Source organism: Eubalaena glacialis, chromosome 2 (assembly GCF_028564815.1).
Source record: "Eubalaena glacialis isolate mEubGla1 chromosome 2, mEubGla1.1.hap2.+ XY, whole genome shotgun sequence".
NCBI lineage: Eukaryota > Metazoa > Chordata > Mammalia > Artiodactyla > Balaenidae > Eubalaena > Eubalaena glacialis.
In genome coordinates, this window is record NC_083717.1 from 135,449,671 (window position 1) to 135,476,855 (window position 27,185).

A 27,185-nucleotide genomic window follows, 5' to 3' on the forward strand; every position below is an offset into this window, starting at 1 on the left:
CACTCTAGACAAACTCAGCCTAATGGACTCTCACACATTTCTCATTGATTTAATTTTCTGCTTTCCCAGCCTTTTTCTTCTAATGAACTGATTAGAAGGATGAACATGCTAGAAGGAATAAAGAAAAGTTGACCTTCTGATATAAAAGTCAGTTGGCCTCCTGACTCTACAAAAGAGAGTAGATAGGACAATTTTAAAGATTACTACATATTAAAAAAACAATGGTTATACTTACTTGTACAAGTTACCATGAAAAGGTCATATTAGTTTTAGTCTCTTCTTTTAAAGGAGGTACTGAAATGTGGGAAGCATTTTAGAAAGATTTCTATTAAAACAATTTTTTTTAAAAAGCTGTTTTTTGAACTCATTCCCCCCTCAATGACAAATGAAGTATTAATTTATTTTGTTATTTAATGTTAAAAATTTTTTTATATTTGTCTTTTTCATTTTAATTGAATATGGGTTATTAATTGAGGTACCATTCTTTCTGTGGTCATAGAAAAGGAATTTTAAAATGATTTCCCTTCTTTATAAATGTTAGCATGTCAGTTTTTCTTATCCAAATGAGTGTTACCTTGTTCAAAGTGTTTATTTCGACAGTGCTGTTGCTTTTGAAGCTCTTGTTTTAGACTCGCCTTCAGATTTGTGAGCTGTCTTTGAAGGTGAATTTGATATTTAGAAATTGCTAGAAGCCATTTAAAGCCAAATTTATTTGGCAGACATAAAGTTTGTAATCAGACTGGTTAAAATCATTTTGGGGCAGAAGTAGAGAGTCATGTTACAACATTAAGATCCAATTTTTTGAGTGGCTCTTAAGTTAATCTGAGTACATTTCTAAAAGAGTTATTCTAAAAAATGCTTTGAGTTGTTTCAGAAATATTGAAATAGGTATATTAGCCTCAAAGATGACTGTTTTAAAGGCATCATGCTCTTTTTGACTATTGGCATATTAGTTTAAGCAACAAAAACCTGATTTTATAATTATTACATCTGGTATAGAAGTCTCTTACTTTGCAATTTACTTTCTACTCTTACTTTTCAGACTTAGTGGTTATAATTTTCAATTTAACCACTGATTTTATGTGTAAATAATGATGGTGATAACATTTAAAAATGAATTTTATAGGCAAGTGTTTGTTTATGTACATGACAAAATTATTTTTTCCTTTTTGTCTTAGAAATGGCTTTGGTAGATAGAGTTACAGTCTAATGTGTCTTAGGGAAACTTTGTTGGAATCTGATTGTTTTTCCTTTTTAAAAAGCTCTGGATTTTATTTGATGATGGATCTTATAATACTTTTTTAGATAAAACATAGTTGTATTTTTCTTCTTTAATTAGGCTCAAGAGGCCCAGGGAATCCTCTGGACCATCAGATTACCAATGAAAGAGGAGAATCAAGCTCTGATAGGTTAATTGATCCTCATAGAGCACCTTCTGACACTGGGTCCCTTTCACCTCCCTGGGAACAAGATCGTAGGATGATGATTCCTCCATCAGGTATGGAAAGAGTATAGTTAGTATGTTTATTTGAAAGGCAACCAGTATGTGCAACATACAGGAATGGAAGAAAAGAGGAGAACATGTGTGCCCTGTCTTAAGAAAAGCCATGGTGTATATTAGAAAACAACAATACACACATTTCCAAACAGAATAATTAGGGATAATTGTTCACATTACAGAAGGCTGTCCTCTCTGCCCCCCTGCCACCCCATGGAATGTCTTTATTGTTTTTGTTGCTCATAGAAGTGATACATGTTTATATTTATGTTAGAAAATCCAAACAATGGAGAAATGTATAATTAGGAAAGTGAAAAAAATCCCCCTCATCATCTTAAGCATGCCCTTCCCAGAATTTAGTTTTATATCTTTTAGGGAGTTCCTTTTTAGTATGCATTCATAAACCTAGGTATACCCATTCCTTCATCACTTCTGTGCACTTATACTATTCACCTTCTTGTAATTGTCTTTTTACCTTGAACAGTATATCTTAGATTAATTGCCAAAATAAATATATTTACCAGAAGACTCACAGTAGAACATCCTGAAGTAAGGCAATAACTGCTGTTCTCCTGATAGAACTAAAATCTCCCCTACTTTCTCAAGGAATGTATTTAAAATTATTCAGCTTGCTAAACTTTTATTTATGCATAGTGTTTCAGGGACAGACACTGTTATGTAAAATGAGCTATGCCTGCTTTGTATAAATTAGTTACAATTTAAAAAATATACTAGTTCAGATTGCTTCCTGAGGAGTTGGAGGTAAGAATATTGTGATAAAAAAACCTTTAATTCCAAGAATTAGGCTTTGCTTTGATAGTGTGTATGTTCTATGAAGTGGTACCTCCTTTGGTTTGATATCACTTTCTTCGGTTTGATATCACTCGAATATCAACTTCATAAAGACAGAGATTTGTGTCACTTTAGTTCACTGCTGTATCTCCAGCACCTAGAACAATGCTGGACCTGTAGTACTTGCCCAGTAAATATTTGTTGAATGAATGAATACCCAAATAATTCTCAGAAAGCTGAATATTTTTTCTTATTGTTTTTATATTTAGAAATATATATGCTGTGACTTAAAAACTTAAGAATCTGTTAGCAGGTGGCATAGAACATCCTTTTTTCAAGGACTTTTTCTTGAGTAACTTTCATTCTAAAGTTTAGCTGTGATAAAAATAAAGATTAATAAACTGCAGCCCCTTTCTTAAGGGACTTGATTTCAAGGTTTTGGTGGATATCATATTTCTGTATATCTTTGTAGAGGACATTCCTTTTGAGAATTTACAAGCTGTCAGCACCAAGAGTCCCCGTCACATGCTCTGCCTACCTCCCCAAGTATTATCCAGTGTAGTGATTCTCAAACTTGACTTATCATCAGAAATAATCTAGGGAACTTCAAAAAAAAAAAGCAAATACCTGGGTTTCACCTCATTACGCCTTTTTTTTTGGTAAATTTTATTGAAGTATAATTTACAATGTTGATTTATATTACACCTTCTGAACATGAACTCTGGAGGTAAGCTCTCTATTTCTAAAAAACTCCCTAGGAGGTTCTGAAGATTAGCTAAATTTAAGAACCACTAATCTATTCAGTGCCCTTACTAAATGGAGAAAGGCATTGAGTCCCTGAAGAGATTAGCTGACAATCTTAGGTTAAAACAGCCAGGTGAGGAGCTGAGACTAGAACTCAAATAGTAGTGACTGTTATTCATAAAATTGGAACATATTTTACATGTCCTTTAAAAACTGCCTGAAACCTGTAATTTTTCAGACATTTCGATATTGTCCCACAGGTCTCTGAGTCTCTTTTCATTTTGTTTCCAATTTTTTTTCCTTTCTTTTTTTGGTTGAATAATTTCTTTTGATCTGTCTTCACGTTTAGTGACTCTTCCCTCTGTCACTTCCATTCTGCTATTAAGCCCATCCAGTACAATTTTATTTTAGATATTGTGTTTTTCAGTTCTAGAATTTCCTTTTTATCTTTTAAAGTTTTGATTTCTTTGCTGAAATTTCTTACTTTTTAAAAATGATTATAAGTATTTTTTAAACCCCAATATCTGCTTTAAAGTCCTTGTATGGTCGTTCTAACATCAAGGTCATCTTGAGGATGGCCTCTATTGATTGTATTTTCCCTTAAGAATGGGTCACATTTTTCTGTTTCTTTGTATATTAATTTTGGATTATATTATAGACATTGTGGAGGTTCTGGATTCTACTGTATTTCTCTGAAAAATGTTGTTTGTTTTGTATTACAAGACAATTAAGTTGGTGAAACTGTAGACTTATTCTCTCCTGTGGTGGGTAGCAGCTCAAATATCAGTTCAGTTTTTAGCCTTTGCTGAAAACTGCTTAAGTTTGCCTCACATGTGTGTGGTTCAGGGGTCAGCAATAGACTTGGGCAGAAAACTCACAATTTTAGGTTCCACTTCTCTGGCTCTCATGAGCTCTGTCCTTTGGTTTTTTTTTTTTTTTTTTTTAAAACTCACGCTGTAGAGTTTTGTTTTTTTTAAAATTTATTTAATTAATTAATTAATTACTTTTATTTTTGGCTGTGTTGGGTCTTCGTTTCTGTGCGAGGGCTTTCTCTAGTTGCGGCGAGTGGGGCCCACTCTTCATCGCGGTGCGCGGGCCTCTCACTGTTGAGGCCTCTCTTGTTGCGGAGCACAGGCTCCAGACGCGCAGGCTCAGTAGTTGTGGTGCACGGGCCTAGTTGCTCCGCGACATGTGGGATCTTCCCAGACCAGGGCTCGAACCCGTGTCCCCTGCATTGGCAGGCAGACTCTCAACCACTGCGCCACCAGGGAAGCCCCGTCCTTTGGTTTTTCAAGCCAGAAAGTTCTATGAGTTTTGACTGCTCTGTGCTATAGTTTGACTGTGGTCTGATTTCAGGCTAAACTATAAAGGAAAACTCACCCCATATGGGTCCCTTCTTTCAAGTTCCCACTCCTTTCCCAAATCTGCCTACTTTTGTTCATGCTCCAGAGTCTTCAGGTATTTATTTCATTATCTTAAAATTTTTCGATTTTTTCCAGTTTTATTGAGATATATAATTGACACACAGCACTGTGTAAGTTTAAGGTGTACCGCACAATGAGTTGCCTTACACACATCGTGAAATGATTACCTACCATAATAAGTTTAGTAACATCCATCATCTCATATAGATACAAAATAAAAGAAAAAAAGTTTGGGAATTCCCCGGCGGTCCAGTGGTTAGGACTCAGTGGTTTCACTCCTGGGGCCTGGGTTTGATCCCTGGTTGGGGAACTAAGATACCACAAGCCCCGTGATGCAGCCAAAAAAAAGGAAAAAAAAGTTTTTTTCCCTTGTGATGGGAACTCTTAGTATTTATTGTCTTAACAACTTTCCTATGTATCATACAGCAGTGTTAACTACAGTCATCATGTTGTACATTATATCCCTAGTACTTATTTATTTTATAACGGGTGGTTTGTACCTTTTGATCCCCTTCATCCAGTTCCCCTTCTCTCTCCCCCCAACTCCAGTAACCACAAATCTAATCTCTTTTTCTATGAGTTTGGTTTTTGTTTTTTCAGATTCCACATATAAGTGTGATCATGCAGGATTTGTATTTCATGTAGCGTAATGCCCTTGAGGTCCATTCATGTTTTCACATATGGCAGGATTTCCTTCTTTTTTATGGCTGAATAGTATTCCATTGTTTGTATGTGTATATACATTTTCTTTATCCATTCATCCATCGATGAATTCTTAGGTTGTTTCCATGTCTTGGCTATTGTAAATAATGCTGCAGTGAATATGGGGATGCAGATATCTTTTCAAGTTAGTGTTTTTGGTTTTTTGGGGGATAAATACCCAGAAGTGGAATTCCTGGATCATGTGGTAGTTCTATTTTTAATTTTTTGAGGAACTTTGATACTGTTTTCTATAGTAACTACACTTCAGGTAGTTATTTTTTGTAAATTGTCTGGACTTATTATATGCAGGAGGGTCAGTCTGTTATGAGCTTACTCTGCCATGCTAGAAATGGAACCTGGTATCCATTATTTTCAAAGTCTAACTGAAAATTCAAAATCGTGAGCTTCTGAATTAACGTCTTCATAGAAGAGATATATATCCATTCGACAGAGAGCGTTTCCAAATAATCTAACTGATCCATTTGGTTTAACACAGGGGCACCTGTGCCAGTGCTAATCTTAATGAAATAGGATAACTCTGCAGAAAGAGCAAAGGAATTTTAGAGACTGTCCTGTACTTTACGAATGAGTGGGGTTAAATGGCTCCTAAGATTCTACTTGAATTGGAGCAATGCTGATAAATGTATTTAGCTATTAGCCCTGTTTTCACCTAGAGTAAAATTATAAAAATATTCTGTGTTTGCCCTAAGTACATCCCTATTTCATCTAAACAGTCACTGAACAGGTTTCTGGGTTGATTCTTTTATTTTGTATTACACTTAGCTAATTGGTAAATTAAAACACTGAATAAGGAAGGAGGAGACCTAGGTTTTTATCGTAACACTGATGTTAATTTTTTGTATAATCTTGAGTTTTTCATTTTACCTGTCACTGTTTTCTCAGCTCTAAAATGTGGACTTGCATAAAACAAGAGATGGCAATAATCTAAAGTAATCTCCCCCTACCTACATTTTATATTATGTTGAATTATCAGGACTCATGAAGAGTCCTGCTTTCCAGTAATAATTGTGTCTTTAAGATTTTTCTTAAATTTTAAAATATTTTAGTTTAAAACACTTGTGTTAAAAAATAATGACAACGAGAATAACTAAATTTCTGAAGGATGTGGATTCCGTAGTTTCAGATTTTCTGTAATTTAGTCCTATTAAGCGTACTTTGTAAAATTCATATGTTCCCTTAACATGTTAGTACCTGGCCGAAATTAAAAAATGTTTTCTTTACTTAAGATGAGTAAGCAGAAATAATTTTAAATGATTCTATAATTCCAAGGAATCATTTGTTTTTGCACTGTTAAATACTTTGGGGTGGGGGGAATGTTCTTCCCTTATGTAGTCAAAAAAGATATACTCTAACTTGTCTTTTTCCTGTATATTATATTTCAGATATTTTTATTACTTAAAGGTTTTGTTAACAGTATAGATCTAGTTTCTTCAAGTAATCAACATTTTATTTTCACTATTTTTAGCTGCAAATCAATCTTTTAATAGACCAATATAGGTTTTTTTTTTTAAAGGAATTCCTTTATTTTTATTATCACTTTTTATTTATTTATTTTATTTATTTTATTTTTGGCTGTGTTGGGTCTTCGTTTCTGTGTGAGGGCTTTCTCTAGTTGCGGGAAGCGGGGGCCACTCTTCATCGCGGTGCACGGGCCTCTCACTATCGCGGCCTCTCTTGTTGCGGAGCACAGGCTCAAGATGCGCAGGCTCAGTAGTTGTGGCTCACGGGCCTAGTTGCTCCGCGGCATGTGGGATTTTCCCAGACCAGGGCTCAAACCCGTGTCCCCTGCATTGGCAGGCAGATTCTCAACCACTGCGCCACCAGGGAAGCCCACCAATATAGGTTTTAATCATCTTTTCTTCCAAAATTCTGTAGTGTAATGTATATGTTCATTTAACATTCTTTTATGTGTTTATAACTTAGAGTGCATGTTGTAGAGCAAGAATGGTTCAGGTGAAAAAGTATTTGGACTGGAAATTAAGAAATTTGGTTTCTAATCTTCACTCTTTTTAATCTTTTTATGTGTTTTGAAACTTGTTTTATCTCTTTGGACCTCAGTCCTTATATACAGTGAGAGAGATGAACTGAGTGATCTGTGTAATCTGTTTATCTGAGTAATAGAAAATTTAGTTAGGTATTAATGGTTAATGTTGAGATTTGTTAGATAATGTTCAATCTAGTTGGTAGACCAAATAACGTATTGTAATATACAATGTTAGTAAAACCAAAGACTATTTACAGCATTCTTTTCTAAACCTAATTGATGAACACACCTTTTTCAGTTCTTAAAAACTTCTTATTGGGAGACTTCCTGTTCTAGGTCAAGCTACAATTTAATCAAATTGGTAAATGTTGACACCAGTAAGCAGTGATAAGTTATGTTAATACCTAGAGCAACCACCAAAAAAATCCTCAAAAATACTATGAGTCACATAAATCATCATCAGAATAGACATGCTTTTCAAGCCCCAAGGGAACATTTCCCAAGATTGATCATATCCTGTGCCATGAAACAAACCTTAACAAATTTAAAAGAATTGAAATCATACAGTGTGTTCTCTGACCATGGTGGAATCAAACTAGAAATGAACTATTGATACATGCAATAATTTGAATAGATCTCAAGGGCATTATGTTGACTAAAAAAAAAATCTCAGAAGGTCACATATCATATGATTTCATGTATATAACATCCTTGAAATGACAAAATCATAGAACTAGAAAACAGATTAGTGGATGCCATGAGTTACGGATGGAAGGGGGAGGAGAGTAGATGTGACTAAAGGGTAGCATGGAGAGATCTTTTTGGTAATGGAATAGTTCTGTATCTTGAGTGTGGTGGTGGTTTCACAAATCTACACATGGGATAAAATGGCAAGAACTATACACGTTACTCATAGGACCAATGTTAGTTTCCTGGTTATTATATTGCACTATAGTTGTGAAAGATGTATACATTTGGGGAAACTGGGTAAAGGGTATGCAGGAACTTTCTGTATTATTTTTGCAGCTCTCTGGGAATCTTTATTTTAAAATCAAAAGTTAAAAAAACCCCTTCTTATCTGGATACAATACACATATAGTAAAGTGCAGGTGTTTTTAAGCATATAACCTGATGATTATTTCACAATTTGAGCACACCTATAAACCAGCATTCAGATTAAGGGTCAGTTTTCCGATTATTTTTATTCATCTTACGAATTTAGATAGAAATCTTTACAATTATAGCAGAAAAAAAGTTCTTGATGAATAATATAAATAAGTTGTTAATATTCACATATCATAAGTAATCAGAATTAGAATTTTAACAGGAAAATGTTCTGGAAATAACAAGCCCATTATAAATTCTTAATAAATATTGAACTGCAACAAAAATTTAATCAGTGTGACTTGCCTTGCTCAGTGTTTCATTCTGTAAGAAGTGGAACTTTATTCTGTGAGGTTCTCATCCTGTTGAAGTTCAGGAGTAGAAAAGCAAACACATGAAAGTGCTTTTTAAAGCCTCTCTTTGAATCACAATAGCTAACATTTGATTGGCAAAGCAAGTCACGTGACAGAATTTGGAACCATTGGGCAGGATATATATTCTACCTCTTAAGAACAAGGATACAAGGAAGGGTAAAGAATTGAGGTCATGAATGCAGTCTACCCAGAGGGATTATACTTTTATAATGTGTTTTCACTTATTATATAACTATCTTTTAAAAAATATATTTGGGTAACATAATTTCTTAGATTTTAATATTACCTTTTGGAAGAAAGGAATATATGATTTTTCTGTTTAGTTCTACTTAAGTAATTGCCTTTTCTTTGTACTTGCTCTTATTTACAAAGCTGTGCATAGTAAGCAATCTTGAAGAGTATAATTTAAGCAAGTTTTTAGAAAGTCTTAAAATATGATCTCTTAACTCCCATATTTAGTAGTTACTAATACATTTTAAGAGGCATGCATATTAAAATATTCTTATGCTTTTTTTTTTTTTTTTTTAAGAAGCCAACAGCTTGTGGGACTGCATGCTTCCCTGACTACTTTTTTTTTTTTGGCTGTGTTGGGTCTTCATTTCTGTGCGCGGGCTTTCTCTAGTTGCGGCAAGTGGGGGCCACTCTTCATCGCGGTGCGCGGGCCTCTCACTATCGCGGCCTCTCTTGTTGCGGAGCACAGGCTCCAGACGCGCAGGCTCAGTAGTTGTGGCTCACGGGCCCAGTTGCTCCGCGGCATGTGGGATCCTCCCAGACCAGGGCTCGAACCCGTGTCCCCTGCATTGGCAGGCAGATTCTCAACCACTGCACCACCAGGGAAGCCCTCTTATGCTTTTTATAAACTGTAATTAGTAACTATGTTTCAACAATACTAGTAACAAATAATTCAAATAAGAAAAGTAATGCTAGAATTTAAACGATAGCTTTTTGACTGTCAGGGTATGAATCTGCAGGATTCTTGGCTTTTAGTCTTTTAACTGATTCTTGAGAATTACATCTACAAATAATTTGTAGTGCAGGTATTAATCAGAGTAATACATTCCTGAATCTAACAAGAAAGATAGTAATTGTGTCTAATTTCATGTAAATATTGTGTTAGAATTTTAAGTTAAAAAAAAAAGTAAGAAAACCACAGACACTTTAATGAAACAAAGTTTCAGTTTTTATCATTTTTTCACTCTTTGGTATTCTTGACCTCTCAGTGCCCCTCTTGATCTTTCAGTGCTCTGACTTCAGTGTCCTTCTGTTCCTCTATCTAGCCTCACAGCCTCCTTTTCTAGGAATAGAGAAGTAATAGAGAAGAATGAGAATCTTAATTCTCAGCAGATCTTGTGCTACTTAATGTAGAGAGATATGCATTAAAGGTGAATTATGTCACTTCCCCTCCTTGTACTTTTTTTAAAATAAATAAATAAACTAATTAATTAATTAATTTTTGGCTGCATTGGGTCTTCATTGTTGTGTGCGGGCTTTCTCTAGTTGCGGCCAGCGGGGGCTACTGTTCGTTGTGGTGCGCGGGCTTCTCATTGTGGTGGCTTCTCTTGTTGCGGAGCACAGGCTCTAGCCGCATAGGCTTCAGTAGTTGTGACACGCGAGCACAGTAGTTGTGGCGTACGGGCTTAGTTGCTCTGCGGCATGTGGTATCTTCCTGGTCCAGGGATTGAACCCGTGTCCCCTGCATTGGCAGGCGGATTCTTAACCACTGTGCCACCAGGGAAGTTCCTGCATCAAGTTTCTTGATATGCAAGATAATTAACTTGGGATAGGAGAGGAGGGGATTGTCAGAGATTTGGAGGGAGAAAAAGGTACACAGTAGCCATTTAGGAGAGTGAAGCTGATTAAATATCAGTGAAATGTGGTATGCTTACAGGGCAATGTTGAATATCTACTTGAAGCTTATGGTCCTAGATTTGAAAGAGACTAGTCAATACTATTTTTTAATATAGTTTATAATCATAAAAAATTTAATTTATCATTACAGCTACTTTGGGGTACTTACTTTGTGCCAGATGTTATGTTAAGTGCTTTATATTAATCATTCTAAGAATCTTAAGAGTGTTATTCCCATTTTACAGATTAAGAAACAAAAACATAGATAATATAGCAAAATACTGTATATCACCTCCCAGAATTTACATATTAATACTTGTTTCATATATATATATGTGTAGCTGTGTGTGTGTGTGTGTGTGAGAGAGGGAGGGAGAGAATGGGTACATAAAACATAAAAATAAATAGCACAGTATATCAGTTGAAGTCTATTCTGTTTCCTTTCTGAAGGTCATTATGTTCCTTCTTTCCCAGAGGCAACCACTCATGAGTTTAATGTGTGTAAACTTACAGTCTATATATGATTTTTTTAAAAGTATTTTTCTATTTTATCAAGTTTTTATCAGCATATATTCTTGAATTCTTTCCATTTTAATATAAAGTTTATTATTTTAATTGCTGTATAAATAAATATATGAATATAACACAATATATTTATCCAGTCTTATCCAGTCTCCTCTGATGAACATTTAGGGTGTTTCCAGTGTTTCACCATTACTAACATTGCTGCAATTAACACTTTTTTTTTTACACATGTGTTCTTTAGAGATGAGTCCAGTTAATGAAATTGCTGGGAAGTAAGATATGCGTAGTTTTGGTTTTAATAGATGTTGCCCTTTGTCCTCAAGAGTAGTTATGTGTGAAGAATTTGAGAGTAGCTATTTCTTCAATACCTGATGTAAAACTTTTTTGAATATTTCCAGCCACATGAGTTAAAAGTTTTCTCATTTTTCTTTCTTTATTTTTTGTAGTTCTTTTATTATTAGTAAGCTTGAGCCTCTTTTCATGTTTATTGATCATTTGTATTTCCTCCTGTAAATTGCCTGATCCATTTCCCTCTTGCTTAATAGGAATTCTTAGTATCCTTTGGATACTAATCTTTTATATTTTGCAAATATTTTCTTAGTTTATTATTATGTATGTTATTGTCATACATCAAAAAACAAAAGTTTTCAAATTTTGTTATAGGTAAGTTAATTTATTTTTATGGAATTTTTGTTTTCTTTAAGACTTATCTTTAGATAAAAAAAATATTCTCTGTTTTCTTCTAAAAATTTAAAATTTTGTTTTGATTTTTAGCCTTTAGTCTGGATTTTATTTTTGTTTTAATGTTTAGTTGGAGAGTTATTTTTTTCCCCATTGGATAGACAGTTGTTTTAATACTGTTTATTGGTTTATCAATTTGAAATATCACTTTTATCTTAAATGTCCATATTTGCATAGGTCTGTTTCTTAGACATTTTCTCTATACCATCGGTCTCTTTATTCCAGAGCCATAACCTACCAATATCAATGCTTTTATCAACTACTTCCTGGAAATTTTGCTTTCCATTTCTTTTAAATTCCTTAATCATTAGATTAAACTATTTCTTCACATTCTATGTGAAGGTGCTTATTGTACTTGATTAGCAAACAGTATTGAATTAAAAAAAAATTCAAACCCTTTATCCATCTTTATAATTCTCTTCTCAACCGTGCTGATGTTCTTGTTATGTGATAGACCCCCAAATTATTAAATAGTTACCCAAGGAACTATTGCAATTTAAGATTTGTTTTGGAATGAAAAGAGATGAATAACACTTTTGTTTAAACTAGACATCTTGAATTTTATTCTAATTTTTAGTTTACGAAATTGCTTCACAATGCACTGTACATTCCTTTCCACTCTTTTATTCATTTTTTCCCTGATTCTTTTCCTTCTCCCATTATTTCTTTTCAATCATCTCTTTTCTTAGAAGGGTGGTAGGAAACAAAGGTAAGAAGGCAAAGAAGAAGGGAAGCATTCATGTCCTTATTTGTATTTTAGTCTTTGGTCATATGCTTTCTACATAGTTTTATCTTATTACATTGTGTGTGTGTGTGTGTGTGTGTATGTACATGTACATATACATGTATATGTGTATTTGAATTTGACCAGAATACCATTGTTTACTTGTTCATCCTTCCTTATTTTTCTTTCAGGGCAAGCTTTACCTCCTCTGTGATATCATTTCTGACTCCTCCAATCAGAATTAGATAGGCCATCTCTCATATTATTTGTATGCCCTTTTATTTAAGGCATTATTTTATTTGTTTTTATTTGTTTCTGTCACCATAAGGGCACAGACTGTATCAAAACCAACTTTGTATCACTAATGCCTGGCACATAATAGGAGCTGGTAGATTTAATTATCCCAGAGGAGGGCAATGTGGACATATGATTGATAAAATAGAATACTTGTAGCAAAATTTTGTATTTCTGAGGTTATTGATATTGTGGAGATGTATTTTAGAAGCAAAATAATGATATGGTATCTTGAGAGCTGATTGAGAAAGAGTTGGGAAGTTTTCAGGTTTCCCCATCTTATCCTTATCCCCTTGCCCAGCTCTGCCGTTTAATTAATCCCATGTTTAAAGTAGAAAGGGAAAACTCAGTTTAGATCTCAGTGGTTGGTATTGGCCTTTTCTTCCACTGGGCTAATTCATTCAGACCATTGAGACAGCTCTGAAAGGGGGAGGAAATGAGCCTTCAAGACTATCCGGATCTTCCTCTTCTAAGTCACATCCCTTGACCCTTGAGAGCTCATTAAATATAATTCTCTTCATTGACTCTAGTTGTCGCCAGGTGGTATCCTTGGCTTTGTGTGAGAAAGGTGTGTCAATAAGGTCCCATGTGGCTGAGTCAGATGACAAGTGACATATCCAACATTGTATGGAGTTCACATTATGAACCACAGCCTGAGACAGTCATGGAAAGTAGTTTGAGGCCATTTGTCTGTATCTGTTAGGATGGGGGAGAGTCACACAGTTTATCCCCTTTGTCCTTCACCATATTTTTGGAGATTGGCAAATGCCTACTTAATCTATCGAAGTCTACCATCACCTATCGGAGATGAGATAGACTACCTATATTTTTTCAAGAATGATGAGTTCCACAAAGACCCATGAATTATTACCATTTTGTCATCATAAATGACAAAGGAGGCTGGCTGTAGAAGCACCTCAGTCAGAGTCTGTGCCTAAATTTGTGTCTCTCCAGATATCCTTAATCTGAGTATTGTGAACCTTCCATTCCTCTTTTGAGTCAGAGATCTTTCCCTTTAGTTTTGGAGGGATGCTAAATTCCAAAATGTTGAAGTTACTGAAAATTTGATTACTTGATGACCTCAATGATACTCTTTCTGCTTTGGTGACCATTTCTTTTATCATTGTCAGTTCTGCTAAATTTCTTGCTATGTTTACAGCATATTCTGCTTTTTTTTTCTTTGCTAGTAGCTAGCTTCTCAAAGCCTTTTTTGATATATTGATGTATCTGCTTCCTTCCACTGTTATTAAAATTGAAAGTTAATATATGTAACCAAATTCTATTCATATATTCTAATTTACACATAGTAATGGAAACTATTAAACTCCAGGGTAGCATTATACTTGTGTTTACTACAAAAGCAAAGTTATTGCCTTTAGTAAAGTGTGTAATTTTCCTAAAATTGTCTACTGTTATCTACCAAGAATATATGTCAGTCTTTTATTTTATTTATTTATTTATTTATTTATGGCTGCGTTGGGTCCTTGTTGCTGCGCGCTGGCTTTCTCTAGTTGCAGCGAGTGGGGGCTACTCTTTGTTGCGGTGCGCGGCCTTCTCATTGCTGTGGCTTCTCTTGTTGCGGAGCACGGGCTCTAGGCGTGCAGGCTTCAGTAGTTGTGGCATGTGGGCTCAGTAGTTGTGGCTCACGGGCTTAGTTGCTCCGCGGCATGTGGGATCTTCCCGGACCAGGGCTCAAACCCGTGTCCCGGGCATTGGCAGGCGGATTCTTAACCATTACACCACCAGGGAAGTCCCTGTGTCAGTCTTTCAGAAAGCAAGAAAAATATCTACATCCATTATATTAAACTTAAGGAAACTCGATTTATTTTTATCTTAATGAAGATATTTTAAAAACGTGTTTTCTAGGCCAACCGTACCCTGATCCAGTTCTTCCTCCACAAAGGCAAGACAGATTTTATTCTAATTCTGGTAGACTTTCTGGACCAGCAGAACTCAGAAGTTTTAATATGCCATCTTTGGATAAAACGGGTAAGAAATACTTGTGTGTATGTGTTTTTTAATAATGGTGGCATACTAAAGAACTGGAAGCTGCATAAAGGACTAATATAATTGTGATCTCTGCTTAGCTCTTAAGGCCACAGTCTCTTTCCTGAGAACTTCCTGGTTTTATGTTTCTTGTTATTTTGTACACATCCATGGCGTCTGCACATATGTTGGTGGTTGGTTTGGGCACCACTGTAATGAGTTTACTATATGAACCCAAGATGGTAAATTTTACTGTGTTCTGTGATTAATTTCTAGTTTTTCCAGTCCACTGACATATATCCTGTTTAGTAATTAGGGAAATTAGGCTGGTGTGAATGGATATGTTATAGTCTACCAGAAAAATAATTTGAGTGCATACTCTGTTGATGGGTTAATCAATTACCTTGTTTAAACCTTTCATGCTTAGGTAGATTTAAATTTTACTGAGCAATCAACTGTTTGTCATGGGCTCTTTTTCTTAAACCACTTCACAGCAACCCATTGAAGTTGGGAAATATATATATCCAGTGTATCTATTAGAAGTATTTAACATTAAGGAAATAAAAAGATTAAAAGTAAGTAGAAAATTAAAATTTATGAGTTAAAGGTTTCTTCAGGAAAAGGTATATATTTTAGGGGAGGGGGGTTATCCAGTTGAAACATGTATTATTTTAGAAACTCATTCTTCTCTGAATAATAAAGCAAAAAAGCAGACCTGTGGCCTGTTTTTCTGTTATTATAATTAAGTTAATTATTTCTAACTGTTTGGCTTTTGAAATTATTTTCCCCCATTAATTTAAGCTTAATGGAATGAAAGTACATGTATGATTGAACATCTGTTTCTAAACTAATGCTATTTAAAATTTTTCACATGTCCATTTTTTTTTTTGTGATAGAACAGTATCCAATTTAGCAAATAATTTTAAAGTGCTTTCTGTTTGGAAGGTACCCTGCATGACATGGTAGATAATATAATTACAGTAAAGTATAGTTTTTAGCTGTAAGAAGCTAATAATTAAATAGGAGAGAAGGACAAATATATATGCTTAACTAATACTGGTCAGAATAGTAAGTCCCATGAGAGAATATGTTATGTTCACAGAAAGGGAGAGCTCCCATTTAGTTGAAGGATAAAGGAAAACTCCACGAAGGAGGTGGCATTTGAGCTGCTTTTGAGGGAATTTGAAAAATTAGTTAAGAGGTAAGGGTCTGTGCTAGTAATAATGAACAGTATAAGCAAAAACAAAAGAGCATGAGTTATTGATGGAGAATGGCTGTAAAACTGAGCTATTAATCCCCTGATACAAGATCTTATGAGGGTTAAATGAGTTAATGTGTGTGGAAGTATTTTGTAAATAGAAAAATTTCTATATATGTAATATATTATTATTGGTTTATCAGTTTATGGTATTTACATGAAGGAGAGTGGTGAGAGATAGGTTGATACATTAACTTAGCACTAGTGCTCAGTAAATGTTTATTGAATGAAATGAATTATCTCGTTTAATCTTCACAATGAACCTATAAAGTAGATGCTATTATCCTGATTTTACAGATGAAGAAACCAAAGCTCTAAAAGGTGCTCACGGTCTCAGGTAGGAGGTATTAGAGCCAGGATTTGATCCCATGTCTGTCTGACTCCAGAGCCATTGTCTTGATCCCTATACTGAAATGAGAGGGTAGTGGATCAGTTTAGTGCATCAACCCTGCCATTGATGCACTAAATATCTATAGAATGCTTGCTGTATGATAGGCACTGTGTGGTATCAGCTGTATTTCTGTGGTGAATAGGTCAGCATTCCTTATACCTTGAGGTCTAGTAAAGGTCTGTAGGCAGTTGCACTATATAGTGACAAAAGTAATGAGTGCAAAATGTTATGGGAGCATACGGGCCACTAGCCACTAACCCAGATGAGAGGTGGTGGTATTTTTGTGTGTTTTTTTGGTTGTTTTTTTTATAAATTTGTTTATTTAATTTATTTTTTGGCTGTGTTGGGTCTTCACTGCTGCGCGCAGTCTTTTCTCTAGTTGCGGCGAGCGGGGGCTACTTTTCGTTGCAGTGCGCGGGCTTCTCATTGCGGTGGCTTCTCGTTGCAGAGCACGGGCTCTAGGCGTGTGGGCTTCAGTAGTTGTGGCATGCGGGCTCAGTAGTTGTGGCTCACGGGCTCTAGAGCACAAGCTCAGTAGTTGTGGCGCACGGGCTTAGTTGCTCCGCGGCATGTGGGATCTTCCCAGACCAGGGATCGAACCTGTGTCCCCTGCATTGGCAGGCGGATTCTCAACCACTGCGCCGCCAGGGAAGCCCTAGGTGGTGGTATTTTGAATGTGGGTTTGTCAAGAAAATCTTTTTGGAGGAAGTGACATATAAGCTGAGAATTAAAGGAGAAATTAGCTGGGCCAAAATGATGTTGATAATGTTTTGGGAGGAGAGAATAGCATCTTTAAAGACTTAGAATTAAGATTGCCTCTTAAATTATGGCTGCAACATGGAGTGGAAGGTGCACTTCAGGGAATATTGAAACAAGTAGTGAAGAGGTAAGCAGTGCATAAAGTTTTCAAGGACCTGCAAACCTGTTCAGAAATATTGGCCGTATTTGCAGGATAATAGGAACACATTAAAGGGTTTTAAACAGAAATAATCAGATCAGATCTGCATTTTAGAGAAATTGCTCTGGTTATATTATGGGGAATCGATTGGAGGGCGCGGTTAAAGATTGGAAGGAGGGTAACTTTTTAGGGGACTGTGACAAGTCTGCAGGGTTGATGGTGGTGACTTAGCAGAGCAGATAGATGTGAACAGACACAGAAAAAATAGAACTGGGAGGACTTAAGATTGAAGGCATGTGGCAGTGAGGGAGGAGGAGGAGTCTTGGCTGATGCTCAGGTTCTTGGCTATGGCACTCGGACCATTCATTGTTCTGAGACAAGGAACAAGGAGCAGCAGAACATTTGACAGGAAAGATTATAAGTTACATTTTGAACTTACAGACTTAGCTGCACCTGTGATACACCTGCATGACTATTCAAGTAGGCATTTCAAGCTCTGAAGTCCTGGGGGAAATATCTAGATCTGAATTAAACGTCTGGAAGTCTGTAGTGATATACATCAAATTAAAGCTGTAGGAGTGGATGAGATTTCTCAAGGCAAGAATGAGAAGAGAGTAGGGCTGAGGGTGGAACTCTGAGGAGACCGCCACTGAGGAGTAGTGGAGCCCACCGAGGAGACTGAGGAGGAGCAGCTAGAAAGGAGAGATAGAGAAGGTACCATCCCAGTAGTTGAAGGCTGAGAGGATTTAAAGAGGGAGGGAGTAGTCAACAATAGTGAGAAATAAAATTAAATGAGGACTAAAAGTTCTATTTTAATTTAGCAAAAAAAGAGACTTTTCTATCTTGGGGGAAGTAACTTCATTGGAGCAGTGGATGTTGCACATAGATTGCACTACAGTGAGGACAAAATGGGAGGAATTCTGAATAATGTATATAGAACAGTTTTTCACTGTGAAGGGGAGAGCTAGCTGTAAGGGGGTGATTCTCTTTTTCTGTCTTATTTTAAAAGAGTAGTTGGGAGAGACCTGTTGATAGGATGGGTCTAGCAGAAAGGGTGGAGGGAGGCAACAGAGAGAGGAAGATCCCTGTGGAAGCTGGAGGAGGGGGACTCTGAGTACAGAATCAGGGTCTTAGATTGTCTAGAAGAATCCTTTCCCATGATAATAGGAAGTAAGATCATAGGAATATAGTGGCTGATACATTTATATGTTTGGCTACAAAAAGTTAAGGGAGTTTCTAAGTGACTGGTGTAGTAGGTTTGAGGAGAATGGAGGTTTTGGATTGAAGGGAAAACTGGCTTAGAAGATGCAGAAGGAAGGCTAGGCAATAGGCAGCTGGAAATGTGGCTGGAGGTCTCTCAGCCTGGAGTGGAGACAGTCTACACGGCTCTGTGGTGTAGTTTACCCCCAGAAGTGCTAAGTGGCTCAGGTATAGGCAGAGTGGAAGCAGAGAGTTGAATTAATCCAGGGCTGAATGTTGTCAAGCACATGTGAAAAATGGCCAATAGGATAAGGACACTAGGGACGGGCTGTTAGTGATGGAGTTTGAAGTCTGTTAATTAGGGAAGGAAATGCAGAAAGGAGGAAACTGAGAGTTAGATCAGAGGACTGGAGGCTTCAGTGAAATCCAAGGACAGGTGTAGCGGGAGTAGCTAAATGAGAAGGCTGGGAGAGGATAGGTAGTCGTGGTCGGAGAGAGGCTTGTTTGAATTTATGTTCTTAGAGCCTGAGCAGTTCTTGATGATAAAGTCCAGAAACATTTATTTAGAAACAGTGGCTAATCCAATTGTTAGTCTGTGTTACATGATGGAGGAGTAAGGAAGGAAAGATGAGAGGGAAGAAGGGAGGAAGAAAGGAAAGGAAAGAAGTAAGGCAGGAGAAAAATGAAGGAAGAAAGGAAAGAAGGAAGGCAGGAGAAATATGAAGGAAGGAGGGAGGGAGAGGGATGCTACCTCCTGGAAGCTTCCTTAATGATGCTGCTTTCAGGATTGCCTAGGCACAAGATAGGGAAACCACAGTCACACACCTTTGCAGAACTCGTGAGTCTGCCAAAATTTCCAGGGACCTCAAGCTGTTCTTGTGGCCCTAATACAGGATGCTGGTGTCAAGCTGGTTGTCAGTGTCCTTTGTGATCTCTTGATCTAAGAATGGAGCGATAAATCATGTATTTTTCACGGTTTAACTTTTATGTCTAGATGGGCCAGCGTCTTCAGAAATGGAATCCAGTAGAAATGATAGCAAAGACGATCTTGGTGTAAGTATTGAAAGTGGAATTTTATCCATGTATTCAGGATCTTTCTAATCTCTTGGTTTACTAGAATAGAAATTTAGCTAGCCATCTAGTTTTTGATTAAAAGCTGCTTTTTCCTTTTCCACAAATATACTTCGTACTTAACACTATAGCTATTTCCTTTCTGGATTGTACCCTATGGTGATAAAGTACAAGGTACAGACTTGAGGTTTGATTTAGTTTATATAGTTAAACAAGAACTTGAATTTTCCCCCTTGGATTTTTTATTTGAATGTTTTAAAGTATGTTTTTTGTTTACCGTGCTTACAGTCTTGGTTTTTGGTCACCTTGGAAATATTAACATAAGCATCTTTTCTTTTTCTCAGTATATGCTTGATAAAAGAAATGTATATTTTGGTACTCTTCGACTATTCTTATGTTTTATCTTTAGCCAGATTATTACTTTGTTGGTTAAAGCTGTTTTCTGTTGAGTTAATAAAATATTCATGATAGCTAAAATTCATCTGATGTAGAAAACCGAATCTTTCTCTGGAGCCTTTTAGGATATCATAGACTGCTTTCTGCCTAGGTGCCTAGATGCTTTCTTCTAAGCCTAAGCTTTTCAGGAAAACTATTGCAGATTTTGCTGTTGTTTAATGACTGCCATTTGTCAATTTGCTGTAGAATTTAAACGTGCCTGATTCATCTCATCCCATTGAAAATGAAGCACCTGGCCCTGGCTTGGTTCCTCCACCTCACCCTCCAATCAGAGGCCCATTGTTTCCAATGGGTACAAGGGGTCCTTTCATTAGAAGGGGTCCTCCTTTTCCTCCACCTCCTCCAGGAAGCATGTACGGAGTTTCCCGCGATTATTTTCCACCAAGGGATTTCCCTGGCCCAGCACCTCCTCCATTTGCAGGTATGCTTTCTTTTTAAGCTTAATATATGTCTTATAGAGTAGATCAGAAATATTAATTTTACTTTATATTCATGTAGTAATACAGTGGAGGAAAATTTTTCTCAGCTTCTGTGAGTGTGCCATTAGTTTTCCAGATTGGGAAGATAGCCAGCCATCAGTAATGAGGCCTCATCAGTAATGAGGCTTCAACTTGATTCATCTTAATAATGTGGAATTATTTCTATGATTCAGTATCAAGAAAATCATTGGCTCTTTGCAGCAGTCTTATGTTAAGACTAAAATTGTTTGTATCTTATTTGATAGAAATTGGGTACTCTGTCAATTAGTAAAAGTAATTTCAATTTATATTTTTGCATTAAAATGACTGGCTAAAGTATTTTTTAAAATCTTTTTTTCATAAGTAGCTCCCATGCAGTCTTATTTGTTTAAAACCTAAAATGTGTTTATCATGTTTGGACTAATTGTTGAATTTATTGAAATTCCTCGTAGCCTCACATACGAAAAACGGAATAATTATTGCTTTTATGTCTATGCATTGCCGTTTAGAACTATAGGTTTCAGCAGAATAAATACAGGGTTACCAAACACTAGGAAAAAGCCTATCATTTGCCTAATATAGTCATTCCTTCCCTCATTCCGCCTCTATTTTTAAAGTTTAAGGTGAATTAAAATGAATTTTAATTGGGAAATTTAAAGACAGTTTTTGATATAACTGGAAATATTTTAGGATAATATCAAATTAGACTTGGTGGTAATTACTGATCTGAGTTTTAAGTCTGGTGAAAATTATATTACATGAAAGCTTTTTTTAGAGTAAGTTTTACTAGATTTTGAAATAATTGTTCTTTTCAAAAAGTGTTAAGGTGTTAGATTTTCATAGGACAAAAAAGTTGCACCTAAATTAATGATATTCCCTTTAATCGCGTGTAGTTGAAGAGAATATGTGTTGCTCAATGTTGTAAAAATTCATTTGTTAGATCAGGTAATTATTCTGGTGTCAACTTTTGAAAATAAAGATAGATACTAGCAGTTATAAGCTAATGATTTACTGGGGCTGCAGTACAGGTGCTGAAAGTTAAAAAATGTCTTTTACCAATCTCTTTGAACAGTGAGAAATATCTGTCCACCAAGAGTCTTTCCTCATTATCTTCCCCCAAGAGCTGGATTTTTCCCTCCACCCCCGCATCCTGAAAGTAGAAGTGAGTTCCCATCAGGGCTGATTCCGCCCTCAAATGAGCCTACTACTGAACATCCAGAACCACAGCAAGAAACTTGACAATATTGTTGGTCTTCCCTCAAAAGTAATTTTGACTTCTCTCTCATTTTCAGTTTAAGTAACTGCTGTTACTTAAGTGATTATATTTTTGCTCAAATTGAAGCTTAATGGAATTATAATTCTCAGGATAGTATTTTGTAAATAAAGATGATTTAAATATGAATCTTATGAGTAAATTATTTCCATCTTATTTTATTCTAGATAGTCTAATTATTTTAATTTAACCCATCCACTATCACATAAACAATAATGAGAGTTTTATATATGTAATCTTGCAGTTGGGGATAATTTGAACTCCAAAGGCTGTGTCTTTATTCCAAGAACTGTATTTACTATGGTTGTAGACAAATGTGAAAGTAACTTTATGCTTAATTAAATAAATATTAATTGATTTAAAGACTTGTTTGGCATTGATAATAATAAAATCAGCTAGTTTTTTTTATAAATATGGCTCCATTAGTTAGTTTCTTTACTTCTGCCGATAGCTTTGAGGCTCAAAACTAATGCTTTATATGGGTCTTTCCCATTCAGTTATCTTAACCAAAAATGTGTCCTCTTTCTTGCAAATAGACATGAATGACCCAAAGCAACAAATTAATACACTTAAAAGTCAAAGTTCACTATATTTTAAAGAAAACCAGGATATTGTCTAATGACAAATTTCAGAATTTGGATCTTCTTAGTTCATTCACTGATTTCGTATGCAGTTTTTTTTTTTTTTCTTGTTTTTCTCTTCATTTGTAAGATATTTACTGTTTTTAGTGGGGAATGTTGAGATTTACTATAAGGTAACTGTATTGAGGCAGTGTGTCATTTTGAGCTTTGGACTCAGTATCTTTAGAATGTCTCTCTAACTCAGGTTTGTGTTCTATTATTAGTCATCTTGCACATTAGTATGATTATGAAAGGAAAGGCAATTAAGTGTAGGTAATAAATATACTATTTATGTATAGAATATAGGCTAACTAGGCTTAGAAAAAAGGCGAAAAAGAAAGGATCTGTGTGAAATGCCTGGATAAAATAATAAGTAGAATGAGGATTATAAAAGCATCGTTATTACATTTGGTGTTAAAAGCCAGATTTCAGGGGGAAATAGACTATTTTTTCAAGTTGGAAAGGGAAAGAAAGAACAACGGAAGAGGAGTGATGTGGAATGCTCCAATCAAGTAAAATTTTTTTGTTTGCCCTGGGATAGGGGAGACTTGTCTTGGCTTAAGACAGAAGAGAAGGAGAGAGGAGAAGGCAAACAAACATTAGTAGAGAGAGAAGCAGAATCGTAGAGGAGGCAAGGAGACCATTGGATGAGAGCATGGTGGAAGGCAAGAAGACTTGATATGGGCTGACTGGTCTAAAATACTTTGGGATCCCAGAATAAAGGAACATAATTAGTTTTAAAATATATTTATTAAAGTAATATAAACAAATGGGAATAAATCAAATAATAGTATTTTAGGATGAATAGCAAGTTTTCTCCATTTACTCTTTATCCCCATTTATACATCCTAGTCAGTTTCTCTTTTAATTCTTATTTCCCTTTTTAATTCTGATGATTTTAGAATTTTAGAAGATAATCTTATACCTCTGATTTATCAACTTAATTTATTAAATTTATCAGTTAGTATATTGATTCCTTGAGATGAAAAATTGGGACTTAATGCACTTGTATTATTCCCATCCCCATTTTCCTTTCCTCTTCATGTTTGATGTTTATCCAAATTAAAGTTTTCTATTGTTGCCTTTGTAATTTTTAATATATTTAAACCTCTATTAGTATCCCTTCTCTTTATTCCACTTCCCTTCTTCCCCTACCCTAGCCAAAATCCTATTTTCTCTTAGCTATACATTTATATTTTCAAGGTTGCTAATAATTATATTATGCCTACAAGCATAACCTGTCTTCTTTTTTTTTTTTTTTAATTTATTTATTTTTGGCTGTGTTGGGTCTTCGTTTCTGTGCGAGGGCCTTCTCCAGCCGCAGCGAGCAGGGGCCACTCTTCATCACGGTGCGCGAGCCTCTCACCACCGCGGCCCCCCTTGTTGCGGAGCACACGCTCCAGACACGCAGGCTCAGTAGTTGTGGCTCACGGGCCCAGTTGCTCCACGGCATGTGGGATCCTCCCAGACCAGGGCTCGAACCCATGTCCCCTGCATTGGCAGGCAGACTCTCAACCACTGCGCCACCAGGGAAGCCCCTGTCTTCCTTTTTTTTATTTTTATTTTTTTAAACTGAAGTATAGTTGATTTACAAGCATAACCTACCTTCTGTACTTGGCCCACAGTTGATCTAAAATTTGAAAATCAGGGACTTCCCTGGTGGTCCAGTGGTAAAGAATCTGCCTTGCAATGCAGGGGACGCCAGTTCAATCCCTGGTCAGGAAACTAGGATCCCACATGCTGTGGGGCAAATAAGCCCGTGCGCCGCAACTACTGAGCTCGTGTGCCTCAACTAGAGAGCCCGCGTGCCTCAAACTACAGAGCCCATGCGCCCTGGAGCCTGCGTGCCACAACTAGAGAAGAGAAAACTCACACGCCACAACTAGAGAGAAGCCTGCACGCTGCAACGAAAGATCCTGCACGCCTCAGTGAAGGTCCCGCGTGCTGCAACTAAGACCTGACGCAGCCAAAAATAAATTAATTAAATAAATAAATAATAAATAAATCTTTCAAAAAATAAAATAAAATTTGAAAATCATGGGTAGCATTTATAACATTATCATCATTAAATGTTGTTCACCAGCAGACCAAATCATATACAGTTGACCCTTAAACAACATGGGTTTGAACTGTGCAGGTCCACTTATATCCAGATTTTTTTCAACAGTAAATACGATGGTATTACACAATCCACGGCTGGTTGCAATTTGCAGATGCAGAACCTCGGATATGGAGGAACCTTGAATATGGAGAAACTGCGGATAAGGAGTGCTGACTATAGGTTATACATAGATTTTCAACTGCATGGAAGGTCGACACCCTTAACTGCCCCCCGCCCCTGCCACGGACATCGTTTAAGGGTCAACTGTATGAAGTTTGCATTTCCTTTTCTATGAATGCCAGTATCATAATTTCTGGGCCACTCAGAAGAGACTGTTTTTTAAACATCAGGGTCAAATGAGTAATTTTTTCTTACCTGTTCTCTCTTCCCCCGTTTACCAATAATATCCTAAAATAATGACATATTTTGGTTAGCTTTATACTTGGGCCAAGAATACAATCCCCCTGCCCACTTTCCTAATGTAGTTTTTTCCCCCCTCATATTATTTGCCATTATCATACCCTAATTTAAAAAATTCCCTTTCATATCTTTTCTGTTGGATATATTATTGTTTATGCATTTGTTAAAGACTTATTTTGCAGGCCTTTGTCCTCCTGCTGCAAACCACACTGGCTGCTCTCTAGGCCTGGGAACAGAGCCTGCCTTTTAACTGATATCTTGGGGTTGCTCCTGTTTTATAAACCCTCTATCTTGCCGTTTTTTACATTTAAGTCTTTTGTTTTGCTGGAGTTCACAAGTAATTTCCTAGGAAAGGATGTAGGGAATGTAAAATTTGTGAATCCTTGCATGTCTGAAAATTCAGCCCTCCAACCCCTTTTTTGGGGTTAGTTTATATGGGTATAGAATTCTGTGTCAGAATTTTGAATGTATCGTTCTTTTAATATCAGTTAATTAACATCAGTATATTGTAATATCTGTTGTTGCTGATGAGAAGTTTGAAGGGAATTTGATTCTTTTCTCTTTGTTGGTGACCTTTTTCCTGTGGAAACTTTTAGGATTTTTTTTCTTTATCCTTGGTATTCTAAAAAATCACAGTTTAATGCATCTACAAGTGAGACTTTTTTCACTCATTTTTGTGTTCAGGTCCTCTGAGAAGCAGATTCTAAGATGTAGTTAGACATAAAGAGATTTATCGAGGGAGAACACCTGTGAAGGATTAAGGGGCGAGAATGCAGAATGAGGTGGAGAAAACCTTCAGACCATGGTTCAGATTGACATCTGTGAAAAGAGAGAAGGGCAGGAAGGAAGGTTGGGTAGGAAGAGCCTCAGATTACAGTGCAGCTCCCAGAAAGCCCGAGCTGGGGCAGTGGCGGTCACCAGGGCAGAGACGGCCTATTAGAAGGGTTCCTCATTGGGTGGGAATGGTCTGCTCTAGCACCCCTGCGTGTTCTTCCTTGCCAGAAGCAGACACCAGGGAGAACCTGGGCTTGGCATGAATGCTGAAGCTGCATTGGCCAGAGGCTGTCAGCTAACTAGACTCCTCACAGCAATCTCTCTCCTGGGGACATATTTGACTTGTGCACTCCTGGCTCCCAAATTGTTAGGAACTTAAACTCTGAAGACTCATGTCTCACATCCTAAAACTCTGGGAAGTTCTTTATCTTTGGTAAATTCCTTTTCTCTCATAATTTTCCTCTCTCTCTCTCCTTTTTTTCTGGAAAATTTTAACTGTGTATTCCACTCATTCATTTAAAATTTTTGTTTCCACCAATTATGTTTAATCTTGAAGAGCATTTTTTATTATACCTCTTTCCTTTTTCTTAGATTCTGTCCTTTTTGTAAGGATCTAATATCTTGAATTTCTCCGTAGTAAATTAGAGGTTTCTAAAAGTGCTCTTCTGAATTATTTGTTTTCTCTGGCGTTAATAATTTTGTTTGCTTATCTTGGCCTTTCTCTCCTTATATGCCTCATAAAGTTGTCCATGTTTAATAAAGATGAACTGATCAGCTGATTGTAGTTTAAACCTTTTTGTATGTAAGAAAGACAGTTTTCTTGTTAGATCTCTTTCTTGAGTGAGAATTCAGACTGGGAGATCTTTGTGTGGAGGCAGGCAGGAGTGGAGACAGGGCATCTGTGACTGACAAGCTTTGTCTTAGGATGAGCAGATAGGGATCTGGCTGACTGTGTGTAGGCCCTCCAGATACCAGAATTAGAAGGGCTTCATCTAGGACACCACCATTCACACTAGACGCTTTTGCTTGTTCCAAACAGTTTAGTGTCTTTAGGGAATATCTATACATTATTTTAGCTGGAGCCAAATCTTGGCTCACTACCTTGTGCTTGGGGTTGTGTCAGGGGAATGGCAGTAGCAACTATTAGTTATCTGTATACAGATTTTCATCTAATCTCCCTGTTTCCACACTCATACCTCGGTTCTATGCATAGTATATGGACTGGCTCTGAGCCCAGCTTCAGGTTCTATCAGGCAGACTGACTCCCAGCCCCTGATAACATCAGGACAGCATCTGAAGGGATAGTTAAAGGGATAAGGCGACATTCAAGATATTGAATGGAGCATTATTTTGGACTGATATGCAATAGGCTTGGACATTTCAAGAAAGAATGCTTCTTGGTCCTGGCTGGATAACTCTGTATAATATTTTAAATAGAAAAGTAAAACGTCGTCCTATAAGAAGAGTTAGAAAATGTTCAAAAGCCGAAGAAAAAATCATCCAG

General features: G+C 36.4%; 1 protein-coding gene across 6 annotated transcripts in view; it reads left to right on the forward strand.

The window, feature by feature from the left end:
• Positions 1–22,116, forward strand: part of MIA2 (MIA SH3 domain ER export factor 2) — a 103,502-nt gene extending 81,386 nt beyond the window's left edge. For 3 of the 6 annotated variants that reach the window (XM_061180802.1, XM_061180801.1, XM_061180803.1), the window contains 5 exons: positions 1,340–1,498; positions 14,642–14,764; positions 19,503–19,561; positions 20,222–20,456; positions 21,566–22,097. In XM_061180802.1, coding sequence (XP_061036785.1) covers positions 1,340–1,498; positions 14,642–14,764; positions 19,503–19,561; positions 20,222–20,456; positions 21,566–21,732 — 743 coding nt within the window. In that variant the 3' untranslated portion in view covers positions 21,733–22,097. Of the gene's footprint in view, positions 1–1,339; positions 1,499–14,641; positions 14,765–19,502; positions 19,562–20,221; positions 20,457–21,565 lie in introns of all 6 variants that reach the window. The other 3 variants (XM_061180796.1, XM_061180797.1, XM_061180800.1) reach the window with 2 other exon arrangements.
• The last annotated feature ends 5,069 nt before the right edge of the window (positions 22,117–27,185 follow it).